Source organism: Uloborus diversus, chromosome 4 (assembly GCF_026930045.1).
Source record: "Uloborus diversus isolate 005 chromosome 4, Udiv.v.3.1, whole genome shotgun sequence".
Lineage (NCBI taxonomy): Eukaryota > Metazoa > Arthropoda > Arachnida > Araneae > Uloboridae > Uloborus > Uloborus diversus.
In genome coordinates, this window is record NC_072734.1 from 88,532,933 (window position 1) to 88,549,296 (window position 16,364).

General features: G+C 33.7%; 1 protein-coding gene across 1 annotated transcript in view; it reads right to left on the minus strand.

Annotated features, from left to right (window-relative positions):
- The window catches only part of LOC129220185 (heat shock factor protein 2-like), a 135,983-nt gene that overhangs the window by 41,753 nt on the left and 77,866 nt on the right, over positions 1-16,364 (minus strand). Inside the window, exon 2 of the mRNA XM_054854543.1 lies at positions 9,092-9,200. Within this exon, the coding sequence (XP_054710518.1) occupies positions 9,092-9,200 (109 nt within the window). The remainder of the gene's footprint in view (positions 1-9,091; positions 9,201-16,364) is intronic.

Below are 16,364 nucleotides of genomic sequence, written 5' to 3' on the forward strand. Positions count from 1 at the left end.
TTTTTTTTTTTTTTTTAAATCTGCTTTCAATGTGGCCATTGCTAGTGATATTTAAAGAGTTAGAGAGAGAATCCCATTAAAATTGCAATAATAGGGAAATAGCATTAAATTGGTGTAAAAGGAAGTCATGTGATGCACACATCAGCTCGTTTGTAAAAGGAAGTAAAAGAGTGCTTCAAGACTGAGTGTATATCTTATAAAAGTTGGTCGGAGTAAGTGGAACCCTTTTAAAAAATCGTTCTTTTTTAAGGCTTGTACATAAGTTTTGAAACAAAAACATTTAAACTTATTGACTTTACTTATCTTGGGCTTTATTAGCAAACAAAAGTTCATCATTATTACTTATAATGATGCTTTAAATATTCCTAACTATTATCATTATTTTAAAAGATCAGATGGGTGTCAAACTTACCCCATAAGAAGGGGTAAGTGGGCCACTGACCTTTCATTTAAATTTAAAGCAAGTGTATCTAAAAAAGAGGTAAGTGAGTCTTACTTTATAAAGGATATAAATTTGAGTGTGTGTATGTTTTTTTTTTTAAATAAATGCATCCGTTTTTTACATATCTACTTGCATTTAAATCTGCATCTCTGCATGACGGGAAATTATTAAACAAAAAACAAAGCAATTACATCTGAAATTTATTGAAAGCGTATCCTACCAGGTAGAGATTTTACTTTTACATGGCAAGCAGTGTTGAATACATAAAATGCAGTTGATCTATGATCAATTTGGCTTGGAAAACATTTTAAGTTGAAAAGGAAATTCGAAATATTAATGTCAGCATTTAAAGTTTTTTTTTTTTTTTTTTTGGAGAATCATTATCACTTCCCTCCTCAGTAATAATTCCAACATCATTTGTATTAGGACAATAAAAAGCGCTATTTCTATCAATTTTTTTTTTGGCAAATTTAGTAGTAGTTTTTTCATTTACGCCATCACCTTCCAAAATTAGACTACACTTCATGGTTTTCTTTGCTGCAAGTTTCACAAACACATAGTTACCAGCTTTTGAAATATTTGTAGCTGAACTACCAATTCCTTCTAAGCTTCATAATTTTCTTGTAGTTCATCCACAGAAATTTCTTCATCAGAGTTGCTATTCATTTATTTAGCTATCCAATGTTTTGTTACTCCCATTGTATCGAGTTTAGAAATCCTGTAGTTTCTTCGTTTGATTTCACAATTGTTTTAATTTTATGCTACCCATCATGTCATTTTTTTTTAAAGGAAGTTGAATGAAGAAAACAAAACATTTGAAAGAAGATTGGGAGACTTGGCACTTTATTTCTTGGAAAGACAACATAATTTGTTTAGTTGTGCAATACATCGCAAACATAAAAACAAAACACAATGTAAACCAACATTATGTATCTCACAAGGATCATAAATGAGCGAAACTACAGGAAGAGACTCATAAATATGCATTTAACCACATGGAGACAGTAAACAGAACTTGGAAAAGGTTTTTCGTTGAATCAGTTATCAGAGTTGTAGTAAGTGATGTCACGTGTGAAATAGTGCAAAGGTTCTAAGTCCAAGCTACCCCGAACTCCCACCAAAAAAAGTACCAGCTATGCGGACCTCCGTCCACCCCAAAGAGAGGAACTTAATATTTAAATCTCATTTTCTAATACATCTTGCTCAATAGCTCAAGCAATAACTGAATTCTGTTGATGTGTTTTCTCAACAGTGTTAGCGCTAGCTAATAACACTAAGAGATTGCCCATTTGTTATATTTTTTATTCCAGCTATACTTGAAGATTGCACGAACAGTAGAATGATACATGGATTTATTTTTTTGAACAGGTTCAAAGTACTTAATAGCATGTATTTTAGCAGGTATACAGAGTAAATGCAGAAGTGCAAAGTATCCTTTTTTTTTTTTCAAAAATCAAAGTTCTATCATTTTTTTTTATTTATTTCGGCAAGCAAAACAATTTTTTGTGTTTGAAATTTTGGACTTCGATCAAGTATCCACTGATTGAGATACACAAATGAAGGGTACAGTGGGAAAACCCCCTTAGTCCACAAAAAAGGCTAATTTTGAGAAAGATGCAATAGCATGTTTTCAATTTCATGAAGATCCCCAGAACCGCCCATTTTCAAACAAATATTTCCACTGACTTACGGGGACTTGTACAACAGATGATAGATCATTCGAATAGTACCATTGAGAAACCACTAAATGGTATCATTATTCCGTTAATTCGGAAAAAACTGATGGGATTTCCCCCTGCAACCTTCAAATGTCTGCTCCTCATTTAGTTTGTCTGTTAAGATGAGTAGAACCGTTGTAATTATAATGCCTCGAATTTGTTGACCGATGAAACTGAAAGTATTTTCGGATATTATAGCTTTGCTTCCGTCGTCAGCTTGTCCCACGGAGTAAGGGTTTTGCAGGAAATTATTATTCATAGTAACAGTAACTTCAGTAATTTTTATAATTGATTTTGGGCTTCAATTTAAAGCTAAAATTCGAAAAGCTCATTTGCAATGCTTTCAATTCCTCAGGGGCAGATTTGCTGTAACGCCGCCATTAAATGTGGCATACAGATAAGTTAGGTCATACAAATTGAAAATGCTAGGGTAAGAAACTGTTATGTTGCCCTTAGCGAAACAAAAACTGTCTTATTATTCCAATGCGTTAACGAGATATAAGACCTTAAAAACTAATGCACACTACTTAAAAGAGCATAAGCAGACTGGAAAATTACCTAATTAAATGCCACTAAACAAAATTTCATTGAAATAAATTTTCAAAAGAAAATTTTACACAAAAACAGCTGTCAATTTTTAGCAAACAAGTTTTTAATTACAAACCATAATTGAGAAAAAGAAAAAAATGAAACACAAACAACAATCCACCCCTCCCTTTGACCCATGTGAAACCATCGCTGTTTCAAGAACTAGTACCAAAGTCTCCTAGAAGACGGATACATTGGATTCTAATTTTGTTGTTATTGTAAGTTTTCAGTTTAACTAATATCTCCAGCCACCATACTTTACCATAATCTTTCACCTTCAGTTGCAGTACATTCTGATGATGAGTCATCTTTTCTTTATTAATACCGTGAGTTTTTCTCAAAACATTGTTGAACAGACATTAAGGGCACCGAGTCTGACAGTTCAAAATTGTTGGCGTTGATGACACAGGAATTTTAAGTTAATAGCTATAATAAGAAATCAGCTCTTCATAATTTTTGAGCAATGCCTGAGCTTATCTAGTGGAGTCACGTGATTTTCTGAAATTTTTTGAAGACTAACCTTTTTCACGATTCTAGAAACGTCTCATCAATCTGTCATTTCCTATGGAATATGATGACGAAATGCCAGTGAGCTTGCATTTTAAAAACGTGCTCATCATGACACAAATTTATGAAAAGCTTTTGGTGCTTATATAGTGCAGCTGACCAATTGAGGGAGGAAAGCGCAAGAGATGTAAGTGGACATTTAAGTTATGAGTAAAACGCGTTTAAAGGTGCGATCCTAGGTAGGCTTCCATTGAAAAGTTTTTCAAAATAATGCTGGATAGCAGCACGTACCAGCGCTATTTAGTCCAGGATCTGAAGGGGGTTGAGCATGCATGGAAAGGCTGACGCAATATTATTTCTGATTATTGTTACAGGCACGATGGTAATTATGAAACCACATGTCGTCGCCCCCCTGGGTGGTCGACAACCCCGGGGGAGGGGGAAAGCAGTGGGGGAGCCGTTTTCTAAAACACTCATAACTCGCGAACTATTTGAGATAAAACATTGAAAAAAGTGGCAATCGACGCAACAAAACAAGGGCTTCATAAAAGCTAAATATGATTATGGACCTATCTTTGTTGGTTTCTGAGTAAAATTCCATTTTTCGCAAACAAGCAAATTTTTGAACAAAATGCGCAAAACAAACTTTTTTTGACCAAAATAAATTCCATATCAAAATTGTTTGATTTTTCTTTCAAATAAAGTCCAAAATATCGTTATTCAGTTTGTTAAAATCATTTAAGTACTGCTAACGCGTTGAAAAACAAAATGACAGTAGCAAGCTCGAACACGATTTGCATTATAGTTCAGGATCTGAAGGGGTATTTTGAGCATGCATGGAAGACCTGACGCAAAATTATTTCTGATTAATGTCACAGGCACTATAGTGATTATGAATCTACATGTCTTCGCCCCCCTGGATGGTCGACAACCCCGGGGTAGGGGGGAAAGCAGTGGGGGAAGCCGTTTGCTAAAACACTCATAACTCGCGAACTATTTGAAATAAAACACTGGAAAAAGTGGCAAAAGATGCAACAGAACAAGGGCTTGAAAAACCTAAACATGTTTATGGTCCTATCTTTGTTGGTTTTTAGTTAAAATTCCTTTTTTAGCAGCTATGCAAAAATTTTGAATAAAATACGAAAAGCTTTTTTTTTAAAGATAAGTTCTTTTTTTAAATTATTTAACCGTTTAGGGAATCAATAAAACGTGAAACTTCATTATTCAGTTTGTTTAAAACTACTTAATTATTACCAACGTGAGCATTAAAAAGCGAAATAGAAAATGCAAGCACTTGCCTAAGTTAGCGCATTGAATAAAACGGCAGTATGCTAAGGAGAAAAAAATAGCCTTATTATCCTTATGACGAACTCTTCATTCTTCAGTTTACAAACTTATTTTAATTGCAAAGTATTCAACTATGGCTTTAATTTTGTTATATACTGCTTTAAATTTGAGAGGAACTAGGGAACCAGGTCCAGAGTAGTTTTAATTCAAATATAATTTTAATTTATTTCTATTAATTTGTTTTCAATTTGCAAAAAAGAATATTGAGGGTATTGTTTTGAGGATATTGCTTTTTATAATTTACTCAACAAAGAACAATGATACAAGAAATAATATGTACTAAATAAATATAAAAAATGAGAAGCTTGAGCTTTTATGAAAACGAATATAAATATAAAATTATACACTAGAGTTCTAAAAAAACTAATTAAATAAAATTAGTAAAATAATGCGTATTAAAAAATAATTGTAGAACATCAATATGCATACATAAAGCACTAATATATCAGAAATTCTGAAAGCCGGATCATACTCTTTTTTGTTGACTTGTAATTGTTCTATTGAATCGTTCTCTTCCGAGTATTTTGTAGCTTATGGGTTTTTGCTTTAGCCTTAAAAGCACAGTATTTACAGCAAAATGAATTATTAATTAAAAAATTACAAGATTATTTACAGTTCTTGCCTGCGCAGGGTGGAATTAAACTCTCTGGTAACATTGGCTGCATCATAAGGTGTGGGGCTTTATTGTTTTATTTTCATTCAAGTGAAACCCAAACTTGGTTACATCTAAAGGCACTGCTAAGGTACAGGGGAATTGATTCAATAGTAGAGTTCAGCAATACTTGTTGGGAAGAATTGCAGGAGCATGGTAAAGAGCTGATATTATATTTATTTCTGATGGAAATGACAAGAAATTATTTTGTGTGTGTGTGTGTGTAATGTATTTTCCGGAACTTCTGGTTTTCAAGTTACGAAAACGACAGTGAGATGTACCGATCGTGTTTAAGGTCCACTCTTGTAGATTGACTATTGGAGAGAAAATTTTATTATTTTTTATTTGGAAACCTGCAAAATCTTTGCTACATTTGAAAGTAGTGTTTGGGACATTATGGACCAGAGTCATTCCATCGATAACTTGAACTTTGTTCTTAAAATAGGGTGCTTCTTCCAGAGTTTTGCTGCAAGAAGTATCATTTTCAATTACATTCACGAAATCGGACCTCGCGCTTTGCTTCAGTGAACCATTCTGATGAATCTAACCTAGCATTGGGCTTATTGTATGGGAATGATTTAGATGTACTAACATCACTTTTGAGCTAACGTTTCCCAGGTTAAATGTTTTTTGGTTTTCTTTTGCTGTTTTGCAGTTGCTATTGAAGACATTGCCATTGCAGGACTTCTCTGAATAAGAGACTATTCACATTTTCTTTAACGTTCCACTGAAATTTTGATGCTGCTTATGTGGCAATAGCCTCGCTCACTATGTTTCATAACTCAGGTGTAAAATCTGCAAAAGGGTTATCCTGATCATTTATCTTTTATCCTTTCCGTAATTACTTCGTACTTGCAAACTTGAATGTTTTAATTTTTAAAAAAGTGCCATTGTGACCCATACTAAGCAGCTATAATGCGGTAAAGGTTAAATAATTACTTAACTGGGACATTGTTTTGATAATATTACGAAATAAAACCGCCAAAACAGGAGAGCCACAAAATTTACTTTGGTTATTCTTCAAGGTACATCCCGCAAACTTGGTTTTTTTTTTTTCCCTTTTGTGAATTACCTCAAATGCTTTTTGAGCTTGCTTTTATTTCACGTTTCAACGCTTTGATAATATTTAAGTAATTTTAAACTAAATGGATAATGATATTTCAGATTTTATTGGTTCCTTAAACAGTTAAATAATTTTGATAATTTGAAAAAAAAAAAAAAAAAAAAATTCGATTTTATTCAAATTTTTTGCTTGTTTGCGAAAAATAGAATTTTACTCAGAAATTAACAAAGATATGATCATAGTCATATTTAGCTTTTATAAAGCCCCTGTTTTGTTGCGTCGATTGCCACTTTTTTCAGTGTTTTATTTCAAATAGTTCGCGAGTTATGAGTGTTTTAGCAAACGGCTCCCCCCTCCCCCGGGGTTGTCGATCATCCAGGGGGGCGAAGACATGTGGTTTCATAATCACTATAGTGCATGTGACATTAATCAGAACTACGTTTGCATCAGGTCTTCCATGCATACTCAAAATACCCCTTCAGATCCTGAACTATAATGCAAATCGTGTTCGAGCTTGCTACTGTCATTTTGTTTTTCAACGCGTTAACAGTACTTAAATGATTTTAACAATCTGAATAATGAAATTTTAAACTTTATTTGAAAAAAAAAATCAAAAAATTTTGATTTAAAATTTATTTTGGTCAAAAAAAGTTTGTTTTGCGCATTTTATTCAAAAATTTTGCTTGTTTGCGAAAAATGGAATTTTACTCAGAAACCAACAAAGATAGGTCCATAGTCATATTTAGCTTTTATAAAGCCCTTGTTTTGTTGCGTCGATTGCCACTTTTTTCAATGTTTTATCTCAAATAGTTCGCGAGTTATGAGTGTTTTAGAAAACGGCTCCCCCACTGCTTTCCCCCCTCCCCCGGGGTTGTCGACCACCCAGGGAGGCGACGACTTGTGGTTTCATAATCACCATCGTGCCTGTAACAATAATCAGAAATAATATTGCGTCAGCCTTTCCATGTATGCTCAACCCCCTTCAGATCCCGGTCTAATTAGTACTATCTCTTGTACCAAACCAGAGGGAGATGTTCACCTCCAAATTTTCAATTTTGCCACTTAGATCCATTTGCTTCTCATTTTCTCAATCGGGCTGTTTCCTTCAGTCAAAAGTAGTACTTTTAGACACTGTAATTGATAGTATAAGGAAAAAAAAAAAACATGGGCCCAGAAAATTTTTTTCATTTTCCCAACAGTTATTTTTTAATTAATTTTTTTAAATGTCCGATTTTTCAAACAAGGAGTGGTCAGATGACGTCACAAATGATGCTTTTTGGCGCATCTTTGTACCGCGTTTCCACGTTATGATAATCAAGAAGCGAATTAAAATTGCGCTCTACGATTGCTATCAACCATATCGTTGCCAATACACGTGAGTAAAGATGTGAATTAAATATTTTGCTCTGTGAATGGGAACACAGAATGGCATTTCATCATTTGTGATGTCATCTGCAAGAAACGTAAACAATGAAAGATCACCGATTTAAGTAATTTTTTAAAAATATTAAACTTAAACAAATTATTAAAAAATGGTTAGATCCTATGTTTTTAAGCATGTTCTTTCAGAAAAAAATATTTTTAAAATATTGGAAACGACCCCATTGAAAAAGCAAAATGCGCTTTATTATTATTATTATTATTTTCTAGATTATAAAAGCATGTCTTCTAATTATCCATTACTAGTGCCTGAAAAAGATAAAAAGCTACACTATTAAGCTCTAACGAGGTGCTAATTACGCAATAATAACAACGGTGGCTTAAACTTGTCATTTTCTCTGAAGTTTTAAGTATTGCCCTAGTTACTTTACCAGTGGTCAATATGTCCACACATCAAGGAAATTTAAATGCATCGTTGTTAAGAAATTTTCAATTATGCATTCACATTTGAATATGTTTCCAAAAACCCGAAATTTCTACAAAATATTCTAAGAGCTCCAATCAAAGCACTTGTACAATGGAATATAATTTGTTTAAGTTTATCTTTATTAGGATTTTAATGATATATGGCTGTACAATCAGTTACAAATTATAAGAAAACCCCGACAACAGTAAAGGTACAGTTTAAAATTAAAAAAAAACATTTTAAATGCAACTTTTACAGATGTTTAAACGTCATACATAAATTATAGCTCTTTCACGATTTTGAACTGTAAATTTAATTATAAGCATTTTTAGAACTGTTGCATAAAGAGACCTTATTTATACTCATAACGGCTTCAACTCGTGCAAAAAAAATTTTACCTGCATTTTTCATTTTCAAAAGCTTATATCTCTTCTTCTATGCCATGGAATTACCACAACACAACAAGCTTGTAAAAAAAGGCTTGGAACTGACGGAATTTCGTTTAGAATATGGACAATTATATTTATGTTGATAAAATAGGTAATATTATTTCTCCGTATAAAATATTAAATGCATGTACAAATGTATACATCTGAGTAATTTCATTTGAAATTAATAAGTATTTAAAGCTGCAAACATTTTAATAGTTCAAGTCTTAATCGTCGCCTCACAAGTAAGATACTGTTGCTTTGAGGCGACGAAATAAAGGCCAAATTAGTTACGAAGTCGAAAAATGATTTTATTTCTTTTGAAAAAGCATCTAAAATTTTGTGCAAAAATTTTTGCTCGTTATCTTATGGGGGAAAATACATAAATAGTTTTTTTTTTAAAAACTAATACAGAAATAAAAAATGTAGCCATCAATGAGCTTTAAAGTATTTACGCAACAAAAAGATTTTTTGTAAACAAAAACATGCCAGATACTCACACATATTCAGCTGTCTTACAAAGCTTGCCATGTTATTGTGCTTGAAATACATCGGTAAGAGCTCTTTTGAAAATCTGATTTCATCATAGATGATAAAGCTGTTGCCGTTCTGCAAAAAAGAGAGGAAACAGTAAGATAACTTCACGACAAAATAATGTATAATTTAAAAAGAGCAAGATATGCATATTTTAGAAGAAAACGACTCCTGGATTTCTATAAACAAAGAAATAAAAACAGAGATAGCAATTAATGAGCCATCATTAAAGCATACAATCTAACAGGGGTGTCGATAGCCTAGCTTTTTTGCAGGGCTCGAAAGAAAATGTATAAGGCTCCATGTTTTGCGTTGAAATTGAAGACCAAAATATAGTCAAAGAGACGATATATCTATTTGACATAATAACTAATTATTTTATTGTTCGAAAGTAAACTGAACAAGTAATTTGCACTAGAAAAAATTGTGAACCGTTTTTTGAAAAACAGAAATAGTTTCTGTACAAAATGTAGGAGTCTTTACACATTTAATTTTACACAAATTAAAATGAACTTTCCCCCCCTTTATTTTTACTTTAAAGTTCTTTTTGTTCACTATTGCACAAAATATTGTTTCTCCCTTTTTTGTTGATACATTGTTAGATTCGTTTATCACATTCCATCCTACACATAGGAAATTTTTTCTTCATATTACACATTCATTAATATTCTATGTACCTTGCTTGAATATTGTGTTTAAATCAATGTGATAATTTGCTGTTGATTTCCTTCAACTGCTCTAGAAGTGAAATATTACTGCTGAAAACCGAAAGTACACAAATTCCAATTTGTGGAAATCTTATTCATGGAAGCTAGGCTTTAATTTATTACTACTAAAGTCGAACTCCCTACATAAAGCTCCAGATTAGCAGTCCCAGTCGCCAACAGGCGACCATGTCATTGAAAATGGCTACCAAAATACCAAGTCTTAATCTCCAAAAGTGGCGACCATTCGTTTTCTTATTCGCTAAAAATTATGTGCAATATCATGCGTTATGTTGTTATGTAAAACGCTTTCAATTTTGAAACGTTCAGCGCGTCGGCCGACTCTTATCTTGGCAACGTATCGGAGAGAACTCCTTTAAGATTATTTTTTTAGTGAAGCACAGTTTATACGCGTTTTTCTTTATGCGTTTTTATCAATCATACGTTTTTTAAATGGATCCCTGCAGAGTCTAATACATATAAACCTATATCTATTATGCGTTTTTTTTATTTGTACTCTTTTTTCATAGTCACTTCAAAAATGTATAAACGGTGCTTCACTGTATTAAAAAAAAGGCCACCCAAAGTCAAAAAACGCTACCATTTTTTGCGACACCAGTAGCTAGTGGCTACTATTAAGAATTTCTAGTCTAAAACGTTATCCCTATAATTTTCAAGATCTTCTCTCCAGTGTTATATAAAATAGGATTATTTGACAAATTTCAATCAATAAATGAATATATATATATATATACACACACTGATGAGCCAAAACATTATGACCACCCAGTCAATAAGGCGTTGTGCCACCTTTCGCCTGCAAAACAGCTGTGACTCGCCTTGGCATGGATGCCAGAAGCTCTTGGTAGACGTCTGGAGATAGATTGTACCAAATGTTAATACAGCGGTCACGCAAAGTTGAGATATCTTGAGATGGTGGTGTTTCAGCTCTAAGCTGCCTTTCCATAACATCCGAAATGTGCTGTATAGAATCTAAATCCGGTGAATTTGGTGGCCAGGGCATTAATTGGAATTCTTCATTTTGCTGCTGGAACCACTCCAGCACAATTTTAGCTTTGTGACATGGGGCATTGTCCTGCTGGAAGACGCCATTTCCAGTAGGGAAGACCGACGCCATGTACGGGTGGACCTGATCTGCCACGATATTCAGATAATCCACAGCCTTCATGGTATGTTCTACCGCAACTAAGGGTCCCAGAGTCTGCCAGGATAAAGTTCCCCAAATCGTAATACCGCCACCACCAACCTGTTTACGACCAACGGTACAAGATGGGAGCAGCTGTTCACCTGTAAGACGGCGAACCCTGACACGACCATCCACGTGATGAACAAGAAATCGAGATTCTTCGGACCAGACAACTCTCTTCCAGTCATCCAAGGACCAATCTCGGTGTTTTCAGGCCCACTGTAGGCGTAGTTGGCGATGACGATTGGTCAATAGAAGCACACGAGTGAGACATCTGCTGCGCAGTCCCATATCCAACAGTGTCTGCTGCACTGTGAGTTTGGAAACACTTCCACTCGCACCTGCATTGTATTGAGCTGTTAGTTGATCAATTATCTGCCTCTGATTTTGCTTTACCAATCGGCCTAGTCTCCGACGCCCCTTATCTTTGATGATGCGTGGCCGTCCAACACCTTTACGCTTACTGTTGGTTTCACCATCTGTTTTCCACTTTGCATAAGTACTAACAACAACTTACCAGTCGTGCAGTTTCTGAGATACTCATTTCGAGTCAAGATCGTTACCTTTTACCATAACTTGCAAAAGAAAGTGCTCGAATGAAGCCTTACCTTCTTCAGCCCCAATTATATATTAATCCCACCTCATCATGTGGTCTCCACGTCATCCAGACGAGTTAGAAGTGGTCATAAGGTTTTGGCTCTTTAGTATATATATATATATATATATATATATATATATATATATATATATATATATATATATATATATATATATAGTGGCGTACCTAGCCTTTTTTGTAGTCTTAAAAATGCATTTTAGTTTAATATTTTTCAGAACCTTGCAATCAGGGCTGCGGAATCGGAAGGAAAATGGCCGACTCCGACCCCGACTCCGACTCCTGGATTTTGAAACGCCCGACTCCGACTCCAACTCCGGATTTTCTTTTAATTTTTTTAATTGTATTTTTTAAACTCCCTCTCTCCATTCAAGGGAAGGGGGAAAACCTCTTAACAGAGATTGAAATATTAATTCCTTTTTATGAAAATTTAGCATTTTGTTTTTTATTGTAAACCCAAGACGTCATACAACGTTAGAAATTCAATTTAAAAATCAAACTTTCCAATAGTTACGAGTTAAAAAGTGAGAGGACTTAAAAATCCCTTTTAAAAATTTTGAAAATGATTATCTGTAATTTGCCCCCCTTTAATGTTTAACAAATATATATTGATCAAATCGTGTGCTTTCAATTTTTGAAAGCTGTAACTTGAGAGAAAAAAAACTTTTTTTCTAAATCCAAGTTCTTGAGAGGGAGTGGTTTGCCCCTGGTGACATCCATCTAGTAGATGACACCCAAAGTAAATTTCAGAGTTTATAAAAAATGTAAATACTTTAATTCTGAAAATTTTCACGAATATATTTTAAATTATATTTCATCAATAAAATTTCAACGAAAATAGGGCACATATGCGTCAGGAGCTAATTTTACACAAAACGCGGCGGTATACAAATTTGTACGAATAGCTTTTACTATACCTATATTTCTTCTTCGCTAAATTTTTAATTTAAATTTTATTGGCTGCTTTAGAATTAACCTAAATATGAAGATTTTAAGATTAACTGCAATTCTTGAGTGTTGTAATCAAGAAATTTTTTACGCTTATTTTGTTACATACTTTTTAGTGAGAACCAAGCTTACAGAAATAGTCTTAATAAAGAAAAAAACATTAGATTATTTCATCGAATCTTTTGGATTCGTGCTTTCGAGCCAGAACGTCTTTGAATTTGCCGATCACACTTAAACGTTTCAACCTTAGCTACAGGAGTCGACTTACTAATTTGTTACGTTTCTTTTACTATTTTAAACTGAGATAGAACAAAACACTATATTTCTATTTTTATTTGAAAGTGATTACTTGAAAATGTTATTCAACAAAACCGTTTGCTGACAGTTGCTATTAGTTAAAAAGCAAGCAAACTAGGGGGCGGCTACAGAAAGTTCGGTAAGCATTCAAACTAGCTGATTGCCATAATGGCAGTTATTTTCTCATTAGTATCTTTTTATACATGTAATCGAACCAATTGGTAATCAATTTTTATAAAATACAAGGAGAGTCAGTGAAAAGGAAAGAAAAAAAGAAGCCCGGAGTCGGAGTCGGCATGTTTTCCAACGACTCCGACTCCTTTATTCCAAAATCAGTCCGACTCCGACTCCGACTCCACAGCCCTGCTTGCAATTTCACTTTGGGTGCACCCCGCCCCCTCCTCCAGACGGTTGACACCAGGGCGGACCGCCTCCTCGGCCCCCGTAGCGACAACCACACACACACACACACACACACACACACACACACACACATATATATATATATATAATTCTCTAGACTACCATTAAAACTTAATCTACAATAAAATAATCTTGTTTACAGTAGCGCAACACTAGATTAAACAGCAAATGAAAGCGCATTGTCCAACAATAGTGATTGTGAAGAATAGAACTGCAGTCACACATAACATTAGAAGCAGGAAAACACGCGATTGTGCACGAGCATAAAATGACTCAATGCAGTCAAGAACACGTGTCTCAACGTATGTTCTTACAGAATTCTTTGTCGTAAAAATAAATCGTTCATTACAAGAATCAAAACTTCCTTCTCAGATATTTTTCATTCATGTTTACAGGAGAGAATAGAGGTAGTTGCTTGAAAATGGTAATGAATCAAAATATTATGAGCATAAACAGCCTTCCACCCCTGTTTCGTAAAATGAACTTATTTATAAGTTTTTAGTGACTCGACAGAATGGGTACGTGCACTAAGGTACACGTGGTACATCTTTAATTGGGCTTGCCAGACATCCCGGTTTGACCGGGACAGTCCCGGTTTTCAGACAATCTCGGTGTCCCCTCACGTCCCGGAAAAAAGATAAATTTGATTACAAATGAACAAAAAGGCTTAAAAATAATTAATTATGAAGGATAATTTAGGATAAATACTATATCATATGCATAATTGAGTTGTAAAATTAATACCGGATTAGCTTGTGAGGATTTTTACAAGATCAAAACCAAAAGAGACTGTCTGAAAAGCACTATAAAATGAAAAGAATAACTAAATAGCGTTCAATTTTTTATATACTCCTCATTCAAAGTATTTTTTCTAACTAAAATAAATTTTAAATTTCTATATTTAAGAAGTGAAATGTTCAAATTTTATCTGCTGATGTCATGTTTTATTACTACTGTTTTATGTTCATAATTAGTAAACATTTATTCATAGGAATAAACTGCCCTACACTCAAAAAAATTTATCTACAGATGTGTACCCTTTGGGATACTAACGACGTTGATCGGGGGGGGGGGGCATTCCCGTGTCCCGGCTGAACATCTCAGAGATCTGGCAAGCCTATCTTTAATGCATATATTTTTTTTAGACTTTTCTACACCTATACAATATTAAATGTACACAGAAAGTCACTTTTAATTTTGAAGAAAATTGATGTTTTCGTCTGCATTAGAATTCTGAAATTGCAACAAAAACTAAATGAAACGTTTGAAAGGAATAAAAATACTAAGAGCCTTAGAGTGAAAGCAGAAAAAGATGCGGAATGCTTGCATCCCAGTTTGTTGCGAATCGTTGCAGAAAAGACCGTTTTACAGAGATTCATTTACAGTGCAACTTCGAGGAGTGGAAATAATAGGGAAGGGAAAGCAAAAAAAAAAAAAAAAAAAAAAAGTTATCGAAAACGTAGGGTTGGTATAGGTGGAAAAACCGTCCCGGCAAAAGTACCTTTTCGCCACTTTTGCCAAAGCAGTTAAATGGAGATTATTTTCGTAGGAATAACTATTTTTACTTTTACCAAGTTTAACTTCGGCAACAATAATACATTGCTTTACTGTTTTTCAAAATTATCACTTAGAATAGTCAATGCATCATTGAAACAGTAATCTAAATGCAAGTGCTATTCAGTATGTAAATTAAAACTTAGAAAAAAATATCTTATTCATCTGTGGTTCTCTTTTTCCAGTAAAAAAAATATATTGATTTTGTATTTTTCGAATGTAGTCATGTTGTTTCTGAAGTATTTATTAGCTACTTGAATGTTCAACTGTAGGTTAACATGTTTTTAGTACATACACATATATGTGTAAGTGTGTCCTGTACCTCATATTACATTTATGCGACAACATGACTTACTACATCAAATTGGGAGACTGAAAAATAAGATTTTGTCATGGATCCCTCTTCATTATATAAATTTGCAAAACAGATTAGGGTTTTTTTAATCAGACACATGATTTTTAGTATTTTTAATGAATTCAGCAATTTTTGAAAGATCTAAGTACTGCATGCAGAGAAAACAAAAGAGGGAGGGTGGGGGAAGGTTGCTGGATGAATTCAACATGTCTGTTAATTTCATGCATCAAATTAAAATCATTGTATCTACAGACACAAAAATCCATAGATTAACTTGCAAGTGTTGGTAAAAAAAATAAATAAATAATAAAAAAAAAAACTGACAGTATTTTGCATCCTATTTGGGTCACAGGTCCACTGGAAATACGTATAAGCTAAGCAAGCTTAGCTCAAGACAAATTCAAGTTTATGCGTTTTGACGGAACGGCTGCGGTGGCTTTTAAAGTCCATTCATTACTATAAAAATGACCATACTTTTAATTAAGTTAAAAATCGTTGCCTTTAACTTATATGACACTACTGTTGTTCTTTACGTGTCCATAGTTAATAACCAAGGAAGGATTGAGGACCATTGCCTCAAGATTTCGGACTTTTTTTTATTTATTCACACATAAGACAACATGAGAAATATTTTCAGCGTAAAGAAAGGAAATGCACCACTCAGAGCATCCGAGGTTATCGAACCCACGTTTACTGGCATTTGAAGCGGAGTTTCTACCTCAAAGCCACGAATGCCCCCCAACGCATAATGAATGAGGCATAGACAGTTTACAAAATCATTCCAATAAATTAATGAAAAAAAAAATCTTTCGTAAAAATTGTCATTTTCGTAATATTGCCCTTCACTGAAATCAGAAGCAGTGAAAATTCGTTTTTACATACATAAAATACGCTTTATCATAAAATCTGATTCTTTTTGGTAGGAATATATGTGTAGTTTCAGCTGATTCAACTAGAGTGAGTATTTTGATGACAATATTTTTTTCTTCGGTAATAATTTGCCTTCGTTGTAACTATAACAGATGTTTCAATAAAACACCTTTTTAATCAGGAGCGGTACGAATTTTCATTCTGTTCTTTAAGTAATGAGTATTTCAACAAAATTATTCATTCTTTGGGTTGGGAGATTTTTACT